The 13,570-nt window shown below is 46.3% G+C and overlaps 5 protein-coding genes across 5 annotated transcripts; 1 reads left to right on the forward strand and 4 right to left on the reverse strand.

The window, feature by feature from the left end:
• Positions 1-27: 27 nt before the first annotated feature.
• On the reverse strand, positions 28-3,001 carry PAAG_11326 (hypothetical protein; the record flags this gene model as incomplete). The annotated part of the gene is made up of 3 exons (XM_015846995.1): positions 28-178; positions 365-1,971; positions 2,021-3,001. 3 exons carry the CDS (start codon positions 2,999-3,001, stop codon positions 28-30), a joined length of 2,739 nt encoding a protein of 912 aa, XP_015703417.1.
• A 927-nt stretch (positions 3,002-3,928) lies between these two features.
• Positions 3,929-4,531, reverse strand: PAAG_01630 (small nuclear ribonucleoprotein LSM2; the record flags this gene model as incomplete). Its single annotated transcript, XM_015844399.1, has 4 exons — positions 3,929-3,973; positions 4,014-4,132; positions 4,192-4,442; positions 4,518-4,531. 4 exons carry the CDS (start codon positions 4,529-4,531, stop codon positions 3,929-3,931), a joined length of 429 nt encoding a protein of 142 aa, XP_015701307.1.
• Positions 4,532-5,283: 752 nt separating this feature from the next.
• PAAG_01631 (hypothetical protein) lies at positions 5,284-8,139 on the reverse strand (the record flags this gene model as incomplete). The annotated part of the gene is made up of 1 exon (XM_015844400.1): positions 5,284-8,139. The coding sequence occupies one exon, from the start codon at positions 8,137-8,139 to the stop codon at positions 5,284-5,286; it is 2,856 nt and encodes a 951-aa protein (XP_015701308.1).
• A 1,721-nt stretch (positions 8,140-9,860) lies between these two features.
• On the forward strand, positions 9,861-11,342 carry PAAG_01632 (ribulose-phosphate 3-epimerase; the record flags this gene model as incomplete). Its single annotated transcript, XM_015844401.1, has 3 exons — positions 9,861-10,103; positions 10,663-10,914; positions 11,082-11,342. 3 exons carry the CDS (start codon positions 9,861-9,863, stop codon positions 11,340-11,342), a joined length of 756 nt encoding a protein of 251 aa, XP_015701309.1.
• A 531-nt stretch (positions 11,343-11,873) lies between these two features.
• On the reverse strand, positions 11,874-12,861 carry PAAG_01633 (hypothetical protein; the record flags this gene model as incomplete). The annotated part of the gene is made up of 2 exons (XM_002796579.2): positions 11,874-12,536; positions 12,616-12,861. The coding sequence occupies 2 exons, from the start codon at positions 12,859-12,861 to the stop codon at positions 11,874-11,876; spliced, it is 909 nt and encodes a 302-aa protein (XP_002796625.1).
• Between the last annotated feature and the right edge of the window lie 709 nt (positions 12,862-13,570).

The following is a 13,570-nucleotide window of genomic DNA, read 5'->3' on the forward strand; positions in this document are numbered from 1 at the left end:
GACGACCCCGACATATATTTCCCCGAATTATTTGCCCATGCCGATATCCATGGGTGGTAATGTGGTCGATGTAGCCGTCAAACCGAATGGGGCCGACACGTGACTTAGAGCTGGCCTCGGGTGCAAGAGACGGAGATGCTTGCAGCGGCGGGAGACCTGTAAATGGGAATCTGGAGCACTGTAAGAAGGGTTGTTGAGGGGGATGCAACAATGCCGCAGATTCGATATACTTCTAAGGAAATATAAAAAATAAAATAAAACAAAAGAAGGCTCATTATCCAATGCCAAATAATATTTACTAAGAATCCAAAATCCAGTCAAAATTCAGCCCTCCAAACTGAAACAACCTCCGATCAAAACCTACCATCGAGTTGCTTCATCATCCACCTTATACAATCCGTTTTTCCGTTTCTCTGCTTCCCACTTCTCTACCCATCGCTTCATTCTATCCCGACTCTTTTTACTACCGACATTGACAGTAGGGATCACTCTTCCAATCCTTAGAGCACAGCAAAACATGGTCAACTCCCGAAAAGAACTATGCTCGCTGTAAGGCACCATGTAGCAGGTGCTCTCTGGATTGCTTCCACGTTGCGGGATTAGGTCCCTTGCATTAAACCGAGATTGCCAAGAATCAGAGTATAACACTGAGGAGACTGGGGGACTATCTGTAATTCTTCCTGCCGGCGGCCGATAGTTCCATCCTGTTGGCTGGAATCCAACAACCCGTGAAAAATGTGGTCTAAACGAAAGAAGATAGTCTCGAAGCGTTTCAGCCCGGACTTCCATTAAAGCCTGCATGTGAATTTGGGCTTCAATAGGGTTGGACGTAAGTAGACCAGAGAGTTCCTCATCCTCCAAACAAGCACATATCCCTTGTTTTGCCGCTGGTGCATATATTTTGCAATTCAAAGCACGCGCAATAGCAATGCAGAGGCGCTCTTTGCCAATACTATAGGTTCCAACGACGACAAGTAAGCGGTCGGCGGATTTGGACCGTAGGTGGCCAGGTTGGGTTTGTGATTCTGGGTTTTTGGAGAGAAAATCCGCCATAGTTCTCATGACAGTGGTCTTTGGACCGTGTGTCGCCTGGCCAACATCTTTATTCTCGTTGCTATCCAGGTTTGCACATACATTTGCACAAGCAGTAATAACATCCTCCTGATTTGGAAATGCATATTTGGGGTTAAGATATGTCGTATCGAGGTAGCAAACATCGATCGTTTGTTGCTTAGTTTTCCCAGTCAAGGAATCGACAACATCAGGCCGGAGCAGAGGATGTCGTACATGCGCCGGGCTTGCCCTGAAGTCACCGCAATGAAGTATGCGATGAATTTTTCGTTTAGGGCCCTTGCCAACTTCCTTTTCAAACAAAAATAACGAGCTTCCAGGGCAGTGATTAGCAGGAAGCATGGTGACCTGGACACCACCCGTCTCGGGAATTTCAAAGACTTCATCCCATTCGATGTCTGTAATCCATTCAGGGTCAACCTTGAGTTGATGGCGAACTAGATTCCCCGTGATTTTACTGCAATAAATTTGCCCGTGACACCAAGAAGACGTAAGCCCCATATAATGGTCACTGTGGAAATGACTAAGAAAATACGCACTGCATCCCTCAACAGCGCCATATCTAAAGGCATCCACGCAGACCGAAAGACCGGGAAGGATTTTGTAAAATGGACACGTGCGTTCATACGCCTGTTTACCTCTAGAGGCATCCTCCTTGGCGGCGGCCGCGGCCCATGCGGAATCTTCAGCATTGCCAGACATTATTTTCGAGAACGCTGAGGTTTCCTTCTCAATAAGTTCCATAGTAAACGGATTTCGTTGTCCCGGGCGAGGAATCGCGGCTTTCTTTAACGCCGCAATAGAGTTACCTCGTTTTGATTCAACGACTACAACTGGTTCATCGGTAGGTGTGGGTGTGGGGTCCCCATCCAAACAATTGTTCACATGCAGAGATGCTTCCTACGTAATTAATCAGCTCGGAAAATTTGCAAACTTGTAAATCACCTACGTAGTCAGTAATACCAGCGAGACTCTCGCCGCAAATCGGACAAACGGCAGTATCATTTCCAGGAAGCATGTCGCTCTTGCTAAGACCGTTTGGCTCTATGGAGCACTCCTTATCAAATAGCTCCTGAGGTTCATTACATTTTCTCGAAGTTCTATCATCGTAATCCCTTCCCTTTCGCTGTTCGTAAGAATCGATATCTTCACTAATGAAAGGATCATCGACAGTTGTCATGGTAAGGCTACTCCTCATAGGTCTGGTAGGGAACTCATTCGATGAATCCGTTAGTAAATCTCTCTCGTATCCGAGATCCTGCACCGGTGTATGAGTCCTGGATCTGAGGGAAAAATCCTTGTTGCTTGAACAATTAGATCCTTCTTCGCTATCAGATTCATCTAAGAAGGGTCCAATACGTTTCATACTCGACAATCTAGCCGTTGAGTATGAACCTTTCGATGTAGTTGGAATCGTTTTAGGTACGTCTTCTGAACATGTCTCCGAGACCCCCGAGACTAGTGCAGTTGTTCTTTCAGAGCCAGTGTGATCGACTTTTCGTCTTTTTTGGCCACTGTTGCCATTTTCGTTATACATTGGTTCATCGCTGGCATGTCCAGAAGCTTCCTCAACTTCAGGATTCCCCCACAGATCAAAGGGCGTCGCCGACCTCGCCCTGGTCAGGCTTGGAGGTCCTTTTTCGTTGTGGTTACTATCATTCCGTTTCCCTTCCTCCTCCTCAAAAAAGAGACTATCAGAGCCATCTACCCCTCTGGTATTGAAATCCTTCTCCCAGTTATTTTGTACTTTGATGGTGTAATCAGTTATCCGATTCTGTGACGATTTCGGGGGGCCGTCCGATTTTTTGAAAAAATTCAGTATGCTGGTATTCTGTTTTCCGCCACTTCGTCCGGAGACTGGTTGTTTACGCCTAGGCGATTTGTGGTTACCCCTTTTATTACCGCTGAAGTAAGGGGAAGAGGAAACCATCTCTGGGACTGGAGGTAACAACAGGCGTGATACTGAGGGTATAGCGATGATGAACTTGAAGGTATTAGAGAACGAACCACTTCATTTTTGTGACCGGGCTCAAATGAGAATGGCCAGTTAAAATAAGGACTAGGTGACGTAAGAAATACCGTCCATATCATAATCCATCAATCGAGCATACGTTGAAGAATTGACGTTGGGATTATCATGGAACACTGACATCGTAACCACACCAGAAAATCATGGACGAAGGTTCGTGTTGGATCTTTCACGTGACGCAGTGACGACATGAGCACACGTGACTCTTCGCCAACTTCCAAACTAACCTTTAAAAGGTTCAATGTTCAAAATTGTATCTCATCTGCAAGGAGCACTGCGGATAAAGCGTACAAGGCGTGAGAATCAGCCCAAAGGGTATTTCGATTCGTGGTGTAGGGATATGGACACCCGTTTACAATTGGACATCTAGGGGTTCTACAGAGCAAATCAGTCCTCGAGAGACATGTACAGAAATGCCTAGACGATCGAAGATAATTTGTGGAAAGCAATTCAACTCCAGTAATGGCCATGAAATGTTCAATTTAATCCATCGCTGCCTCCAGCGGCACCCATAAATATGGAGTATCTCGGAGATTTTGCCAACCCCTATCAATGAAGTACGGGTACAAGTACAGTCAACCAAACAGCAAAAAGAATCATAAATTTATTTTTCCTCCACTGCACGCAGGCGCGAAATTCCAAAAATCCCGATTTGGAAAGCCTGTATGACTCGTCGGTGGACTTTTCATAGTAGGATTAAGTTCAGGGAAAGTCCATCGACGCAGGAAACCAGGCTCTCGTGAGGGAAAAGTGATATCGTTAATCAACGTAATCTTAGACGTAACGTCATCTCGAGGCGGTACATGGGGGGCACGGTATGCATGTCAGTCATTTGATAGATTTATCGAGCCTTGTTTGCTTGATTTGCTGCTTCTAAAAAAGAGAATGAAAGTTAGTTACAGGGCTGTCTCACAAGACGAGGAGGGAGACCGGTTGGATCGATGCACTCGCAGATGATACGAGTATGCAGAGATCCCTTGAATCCCGGCGGATTAAACACAAGGCTCAGAAACGACACCGCCCTGCTTGATACTGAAAAAAAAAAAATAAAGAAAAATAAAAAAAAAAAAAAAAAAAAAAAAGGTACAAACCTCTCCTGGTGGCATCTTCCAGTAAACCCCGATCCACCTCTGCCTGCGGCAAAACAACATAGCGGACAACACTGCCTCTGACAAATATATTCTTCACGCTAGAGAGATGCGGATATTGGTCTAGGTCTAGAACCTCAATATCATCTAGCTTTATATTAAGGTATTGGTCGACGCTTTTGAGAGTGCCACGGATACGGATATCGTTCTTAAGCTCAATGGTGACCGTGTGATTCGTGAGCGTCTTGAAAAAACTAAGCGTGCAATGACACAGTCAGTCTAGGCGAGTTGCGAGCCGCGTGGAGAGGGTTTCCGGGAGTCTATCTAACCTGAAGAAGAGCATTGCTGCAGTTGCTTGTTAGAAATGAGGCAACAGTGGCTCCACAATAAGCCAGGAAGAATGGAGAGCAGATCCGCTATAACATTTCCCTTCTCTATGGCAAGGATAGGAGATTATATCCACGCTAGGAAAATTGGTGTTCGAGGGAGTAAGTTGAAGCTGCTTGTTTCAACTTCCTTTAACACAAGTGTGAAGGATGGGCTTAAACAAAGGTCAATTTGCATCACTGGAGGTTGTCACGTGATATCTAGAATATGGCATTCCCCACTCGTTGATATCAATTCTGAAATCTATTTATCTTCAGAATTACTTCTTGATTTATATTTTTCATTAAATTTCTTACGCCAACTCTCTTCAAATTTTGGTTAAGAAGGTAAATTGTCGCCCTCCTCAATTTTCTAATATTGATGGATTAATCACTAACAAATTCTTTCATATATAAACTATTCACAACCACAACACATGTTTCTCGCACTTCTTCACAGAGAATTCACATTGACCCATGTTATTGTAGGTCCCACTAAAAATTTGTTAAGTCAAGCAGCAGGACCCAAGCCAATCAGATATACGGGTAACTCCTAAGTGACGGAAATATTGTAGGAATAAACGGTATATGCAACGAAGAGGCCAAGGGGCAAGTAAACTAGTTAGGGCGAGGGTGAGGGCACTATACAGTGCATTTTCAATTCAACAGACGGGGGAAAACAGGTAAGGATTGACACAAAGAAGGAAAGTGACATAGAAAAAGGGAGTGGCTAGAGAGCGCCACGGCGCTTCTTCGGCTTCATGGCATATCCAGTTAAACATCTCCATCCCGCCCCAGACTTCTGTCCTTCTGCATAAACACTAGCAACCTCCTCCAGCAGCCTTCCCCTTTCACGACCCATCTCCATCTGGAGCTTCAGCATCCATTGCTCCCACATCCATCCACCAAGTAAAGCAGTAGTATTCGCAATGTTGCCAGTGGTCCCTATAACTTCGGCAACCTCGCCAACCTCGCTCGGTAGTGCCTGAGGTGTTTGCGGAGCAGAAGGGCCAACACCTAGTGGTAGGAACATCCACGTTCTCTTGGTTGAGGTGAAACCGGACTTTTGCAACCGAGACAAAAAGGACCTAGTAGGGGCCGGGTCGTACCCACGTGTCTTAAGATTGAATCCAAATTCAACGGAAACTGCGGCGCCGTATGGCCCGGCACGAGTGATTTCCGAGTCCATGACGAAAAACTCAAGAATACCACCAGGTTTTAGGCAACGATAGCATTCCTTCAAACACAAGTCGAACTCGTCCTGATCCTCCCCGTTCGGGCGGTCCGTCTTTAACAAAGCATGGAATGTGCGAGACGAAATGACATCAAACTGATTGTTTCGGAATGGAAGACGCCAAACCTGTGGAACTGACACCTGTCGATGGTTCGAAGGCCCCTTCATCCCCGGATTGACAACCTGTTGCTTCGTGATCACTGTGTAGACCTTCACGTTGCGGTGTTCATTAGAAACGTGCCACGCCCAACCACAAGAAGGATGGTCGGCAAGGTCAAGCACTCTGACTCGTCGGGATCCAGCGCTCTCAGGAGTTCCTAACGGAGCTTTTGCTCGAGCAAGCCGCTTTGCAGCTGGGGCAGAGAAAAGGGATCCGCCCTTCAAAAATTTGAGGGCTTCAACAACCCACACTGAGCTGCGTAATTGGTGTGCCGCATCCTGTTCCTTTTCTATCTTGAAGAATTTAGCCTGGTCGGCGAGAATCTGGGGAACGGTAGAGTTTCGAGGAGCTTGTGAGAATGGCCCACGGTAAGGGGGGCGGACAGGGTCATTCAATGCATATTTGCCGACAAGGTGATCGATATGCTTGTCCATAAAGCTAAGCCTCATAGCCTGTGTACATTCAAAGCGGAAATTGCTGTGGAGGAAGGCAGCTCGCGAATTAGACTGGCGTACTAGACGTTGGAATCCCCGATAGAACAAAGTGTTATTCTCCACAAGACGAGGAGACTTCAGAGGGGCCCCGCTTTCCAAAATAGTAGTGAGGAATCTAACAGACTTCTTTGACGTGCCTGGAGAAATATCTTGTGGGCTTTCTGCCACGATTGTTGTTGGTGGACCTTCGACCTTGTTGACGGGGTTAGTCTCGCGCAAGGCGGACATGTAAGTGTTCTGGGCCGCGAGCCAAATACTTGTGCGATCGAGGTTGGCGGTGGCTTGGAATTTTAACTCTTGATCGTAAAGTTCGTCGTACTCGTCCACAATAGAATTGTTACCGGATTTCCACTCGGCTTCCGATAAGCCAGGTGTGAGTCGGGTAGTATTCAGAAGCCCGTGGTTGCCGGACCTGTGCGGAGTTGACTTTTTGTAGGACATCTCACGGGTCTTAGCAACAGAACCTTGTAAAGTGGCGGGCATTTTCCAAGGGCAATTGTAGAAATTCTCAGCTGTAGCAGATGAGGGCGGAGGGACGGTTGTGAAACACCATGTATGGCGTGCGTCGCCTCCAAGTGTTGAAAAAAAGCCGCCTGGAGATGGAATGGTAAGGGGTGTAAACGGAATCGAACCAGCTGAAGAGGGAATAGTAGCATCCATGCTTTTGGGCCGAATCGAGAAAATCTTGACTTCTTGCATTTCACCAATTTCGTTGACTCCGGAAATATCAGAGTCGCGATCACTCTCATCATCTAATTCGATGGATTGGAGTGTGGCGAGGGCGTTTAGAGGCAGTTCCACGCCTTTGTTTGAGCTCCCAGTGGACGAAGGCCTCTCTATTCCGGGAGAGTCTTCAACCATTTGTAAATTGTTTTCGCTTTCATTTCGTGGAATGCGCGGGAAATGACTCAGGACGTGACTCCAATCTTCTGGGTCGTCCATTTCAATCTCGACCTGCGGACTCATCGTCCCACTGATAGGGGATTCGGCGCCCACATTTGTATCGCATTCCAAATGAACACGCAAATACTGTGCGTCCCAATCCACATCGGATGCCATTTCCAACTCAGGAGTTCGTGGTGCACTCAGCGTAGAAGGTTGGTCCGAAATTGCGCTACCATCCAAGGACGGGGGAGCATGAGCTTCAGGAACAAATCTCGGCAGGCGAGAAAGAAGTTCTGGAGACACAGGTATTGTTGATGGCGGGGTTGGAGGAACATGGTAATTCTTGTGATAAGAGTTTAGCTTCACCCATTGTGCTGTCGAGGACGGGGTTACGATTCCTGGATAATTGTTTCGACTGCCTGACGAAATCGTGGATAGCTTTGACGACTCGGCAGATTCACTGTTCCCTTGGCTGCAAAGGGACGGGCAACTGTCGCTAAGGTGTCCTTCATCGTCGTCATCCGTTGCATCGTAGAGATCGTCGAAGTCGAGCTTTTGTTTCGGCCATGGATTGCTAGAACAAGACGAATTTGTAGACCCAGGGGATACAACGCGGTGTGGAAGCCTTTTGTATGGGGAATTCGTCCGTGGAGTCTGGTTCGCCACCGCGGGCCGGCCAGCGGTTGCAAGTATACAGTCTCTATGTTTTTTTGCATCAAACTTTGCCTCTTGTTTATCTTCGACTATTGTATTAAGGTGTCCACTCCGGCCAAGCCGAATTTGTGGCTTCTTTTGAACGAAATAGTCCGCCATGGCAGATACCAGATCAGTGACCAGGCAGAATCCAAATTCCGTGATATATAGAGATAAAAGGTTCTGTCAATTACCGAACGAACGACTAATCCGTTGCCCGTTGAAGAAATGTTATCGACTATGCGAATTAAGATCAATATTACTCTCCCCGGCAATCCACCTTGGGCACAGGGATAAATAAAAAGGACTATGACCCGATCAACGGGTGCACAGGAATGAATGGCGTATAATGAATCAATGGATGGACTAGGCAAAAAAGAAATGAAATAGTAACAGGCAAAATGGACAACGAAGAAAAGAAAAGAGGTAAAAAGGTGCACAATCAATATGCACGCATAGAACGACAAAAGTCGAGGGGGAGAGAGAGAGAGAGAGAGAGAGAACATTAGTTCCAAAGGCATTGGGTGGTATTAGTATGTTACCCAACATCAGCAGAGAGATCTGAGAACTGAGATCGATGTCAAGATTAGTAGCCAGCGCCTGAAGAGTGAGGGTTGCAGAAGCCCATGATTGGATAGGCATGGCAAACAATGGAGTTGCCTGCATAAATACAACATGAAGAGTGGGATGAGGTTGCTCCAGACAGTGCCAATCAGTGAGCTTCCAGGGTGTACCCACAACACCCTGATGGGCGAGACGCCTATTACAGTGGCCAATGAGAGGAAGCTGCTGTGAAAGGCCCCGTGCAGGTCATGGATATACAGGCTGATTGGTCCGTGGAAGGCCCTGAGGGCAGTCCTTTAGCCGCCGACTCAAGTGGAGAAGAGGTCGGTCATCAGCGACCCTGCGGGACAGTATAGTCTCATATGCTTGAAAATCTCTAAAAGTAGAATAGTGTGTAGTTAGTGCTAGCGTCGATCATTATGGGCGTCATGCAAGGAACATGCTGACGAGCAAAGGCATCTATCTACGTTCCAGTTCCTTTCTTATCAGTTTGAGGGGATGATGATGGAGGGGGAGTTTCACTCAAAAGGCGCTGGGGAGTGTTATCTTTCGGCGCGCTGAGGCCCATACACAAGAGAGTCAGGAGTTAACCATGATGACACGGGTGAAGGGAGGGTATCAGGGAACAGCATAGGCACTTCGTATCTGCATACATACATGTAGCTGGATACCTGTGTAGAAGTGGGGCGTTAATTACTCAAAAAGAACGTCTATTTTGTCTTCACAACCACCATAGCAGCCCATAACTTGAATCATCAGGGGGCTTTGAAGATAACAAACTAGTTAGTTAGTTGGTTGGGGCGAATGACTAATCAGCGCTGGCAGCAGCCTCGGCATCGATCGATATACCATTCATTGCCTGCAACATCGATCGAACATGATATGGGGGGCAGAAATTACTTCATAGCTATACTACACTGTTGCATGGCTTTAAATTACTATTCATGCTAACCTGTGGGGTGGCTCTCTCATTATCTCATTTAGTAGTTCCTTTGGCTGCACCAGATCTCTCTCTGGCTTAACATCCATGCCAGTAGCAGATATTTCCATGCCCGATTCCTATTCACCCTCGTAGCTCGATTGATCACGAAAGAAACGCAAGCGGAAAAACGACGAGAAGAAGAGAGTGGAAAAGATTCTCCTACCGCTGTGGCCGCTAGAACCACTGTTGCTACTGCATGATATCACCTGTCAATTTAGAAAGCCCATCTATTTATCTGCCAGCATTCCATTCGATACAGAAAGAAAACCAATTCCAATCACCGCTTCTCGTCACCATGACTCCGCCCACCATCATTGCTCCATCCATTCTCTCCGCCGACTTTGCCGCTCTCGGTTCGGCATGTTCCCATCTGATGAAGTCAAACAGTGATTGGATCCATGTGGATATCATGGACGGCCATTTCGTCCCCAATATCACATTTGGCGCTCCCGTTGTATCCAAAATCCGCCTGCATGTTGAACGTCCCTCAAGGCGTCTTGGCAAGGGCACCTTTGATTGTCATATGATGATTTCAGAGGTGAGTTTCTTTCATTCATTCATGCACTTCATGATGGCGGTTTGTTTCATTTCGTTGCACTCCTAGTTGGATCGTGTTTGCTCTACCAACATTGCAGGAGGTCAATTAGTTACGAACACCCCAGTTTGGGTTATTTCTGCTTTGTTTATTTATTTATTTATTTATTTATTTTTTATTTTTGGTGATATGCATGTTCCGGTGGTGCTGCTTCAATGGAGTCTGCTGGCGGCATCAGATTTGCTCGTGACTTGCGATTCAATTGTTTAATTTCCTTTTCCTTTTTTTTTTTTTTTTTTTTTTTTTTTTTTAAATAAGGAACAGCTCCACAATATATGATTAACTCCATTAGCTGGTAAAGGAGGATATGTTGCTGACGCACTTTTCTGTGAGAGAGGGGGAGTGATGCGCTGTGCCTCACAACCCCTCCCAGCCGCGTGATCAACCGCTATGGCGGCGGGATTGCACGGCGGGGACGGGTTAGTGAGTGCAGCGTGAAAATCTAGCAATAAAGCTCCTGCCTCACCCTCCCATTGCTGCCCATGCCAAATCAATCCTATAGCCACAGAAATGGGTGAAAGATTTCAAAGATGCAGGATGCGACCTGTACTGTTTCCATTACGAAGCGGCCATAACGTCAACCGCCGCAAAGGGGCCCGCTGATGAGTCGACAACAGGCCGAACGAGTCCCACAGAACTCATTCGGTACATCCATGAACAAGAGATGCAGGCCGGCATTGCTATCAAGCCGGACACTTCCGTTGATGTTCTGTGGGATATTCTGGAACAAAAAGACCCAATGGATCGACCTGATGTGAGTAACAGCTACAATTCTATATTCCTACAGCACATCACGCCCTTGAACAAATGGTTATGGACAGATTGCCTGTTGCATACTGTTTCGCCCATTTTACGTCAACTACAACCGATTGGGTTGCCACAAATACGTTACTGATATATCAAAACTGACACCACACACAGATGGTCCTCGTCATGACTGTGTACCCTGGATTCGGCGGGCAAAAGTTCATGGCATCAGAATTGCCCAAAGTGAATGCGCTCCGGACGAGATACCCCGATCTCAACATCGAAGTTGACGGAGGTCTTGGAGAGGGCACGGTGGATCTCGCAGCGGAAGCTGGTGCTAACGTGATTGTTGCTGGATCAGCTGTGTTTAGCGCGCAAGATCCGGCTAAAGTGATTGCAATGCTGAGAGATGCGGTTGATAAGCGGAGACTATAAAAAATGGATGTGTTCTGAAATGGAGAGGCTTGTGTGGTTATGATTGGGGTTCATGTGCCATGGTGAGGGAAAAAAAACTCAATTAGAGATATGACCGCACTGCAAAGCTAGTGCATTGAAAGAAGTTGACCAAAAAGAAATTGGCACCCATGGGTTGATTTTTCTTGAGGTAAAATAAAGACAGGATGGAGAAGGCCTTTAGAATTTGTCAGCACATCTCTCCCACGAGGATGGAGAATAGACCCAGGGTTTTGTTCTTCAAATATCGCATATCAATTAAATTATACAGAGAAGGCTCGACCAAATAATTGGTTATCAGAGATATATATCTCATATCTATTCCACTGAACATAGATAAGCAACCTACAAGTCCATCTTATTGTAATTAGTTCTTTGCAGAGTCTGCAGCTGGGGCTTCTCCGCCCTGTTTCTCGTCTGCACACCCTTCATCCTTGCCCGCAGATGACACCTGTCCATCGTGCTCCTTGATATCATCTCCAGTTTCACCTTCCTTCAACCCCCCCCCCCCTATCATCCTCCGGTTTTTGTCTCTGATTCTTCTACATCTTCCTCCTCCAAGATGGCACAATCATCATCAAATGCGCTGAGATCCTTGACGAGTTGGTTTTGGCCCCTCGGCGAGGTGGCAGACACCACAGACCCACGATGATGTCTTGGCATTAACTGTGCCTCAGGACTGTCCACCTTCACGTCAGCCGATAACTCAGCGGGCACGCCGGAGAGGGATGGCCTAAGGGCCAATATGCTTTGGCGGATCTCTCTTATTCGTTCTGGCGCAAATTTGGGCAAGTCTATAGGTTGCCAGTCCCCTTTTGTTGCCGGTTCCGCATTTCCTGTATTCTCTTCTGGTGCATTTGGGACGTTTTGGGCAGTGGTCTCCTCGGCTTTGTTGCCGGTCAAAGGTGTTGCGCTTAGATTCGCTCGCGTATTCTCTATCCCTTTAGAGGCGGTCTCTCCTGCAGCCTGCCTTGACGTAAGGTTTATCTGATCGTCCTTGTTTGCGGACGACTCCGTTGGAATAGGGCCCTGTGGTTCTGTGCGTGGCGAAATTGCCATGCTTGTGTTCGTTGTCGTTGGGGCTGTAAGATGAGAAGATGTTGATTTTGAGGGCACGCTCCCAAGCTGCATCTTTATCTCCCCATATTCATTCCACTCTTCAATCTGATCTAAATCCTAAGTAATTGTTAGCCAGAATATTCCCAAGCCCATAAATGGACACGTTTGGCACGCGTATGTAGGTTCATCTGCTCACAGCGATAACCATCCCATCCCTGACCAATGCAGGGAGTTTCTTCCCTTTTGAACGTCTGCCCCAGAGGTTGCGGGCTGGTTCATCTGTTGCAACATCGATACCCCGAAATGGGATCTTGTTGGCATTCAGGATCGTTTCCACTCGCGACGTTGCTGTGATTATGTGTGAGGAGCCCGCAGTCAGGGAAGTATAGAGGTAGAGCGTCGTGGGGTCATCGTCGTAGGATTTGGGATCAGAGTCGGCCATGGCAGGGCGGGAACCCGTAACCTTAGTATATGTAGACTTATTCTGTTGGACGTAAAATATGTGGTGGGGGAAATGTTGGTAAAACTGGACATTAAATAATGAATTCAATATTGCAGGCACAAACACAGTTGCCCTATGTGACAGTTGTATATCAGAGAAGTGCGGGTCAGGAGTGAGGTTGAGAGGCTTAAATGAACTTTGACTGGTGAACTCTGTATACACTCACTCATTTTAGTTGTACAACCTGACATTTTAAAATATAAATAATAATATTCCATTCTGCTTGGTAATTTATTATCTGCAATATATGTAATATAATACTTAAAACTTTCATCATAACTTGTTGATTAAAAATTTGAGATATATGATGTGTATTACAAAATGTTCCTTCTTGATAAATTACAACCCCTCAAAGTATATTAGTAGTAACTCTATGATGACATTAACCAGAGAACAACTTACATATAATTTAATCACTTAGTTATTTCACTGTAGAATTTTAGTTTTGAAAAGTGATAATCAATCGAAACAAGGATCCATTACAAGAGTATGGAGAGATAAACTTTTAATTGCATTCGCGCTGCTGAACTAGACTCAGTATCTTGACAGCGTTTGAGATCTAAATCTGCACGCAACTTCACCCTAAAAAGCACCCCCTGAGTGTATAAGGCATTAGACGCCCTTAGGCTTATACCCTCTTATAACATTT

Source organism: Paracoccidioides lutzii (assembly GCF_000150705.2).
Source record: "Paracoccidioides lutzii Pb01 unplaced genomic scaffold supercont2.3, whole genome shotgun sequence".
NCBI classification, from domain to species: Eukaryota; Fungi; Ascomycota; class Eurotiomycetes; order Onygenales; family Ajellomycetaceae; genus Paracoccidioides; species Paracoccidioides lutzii.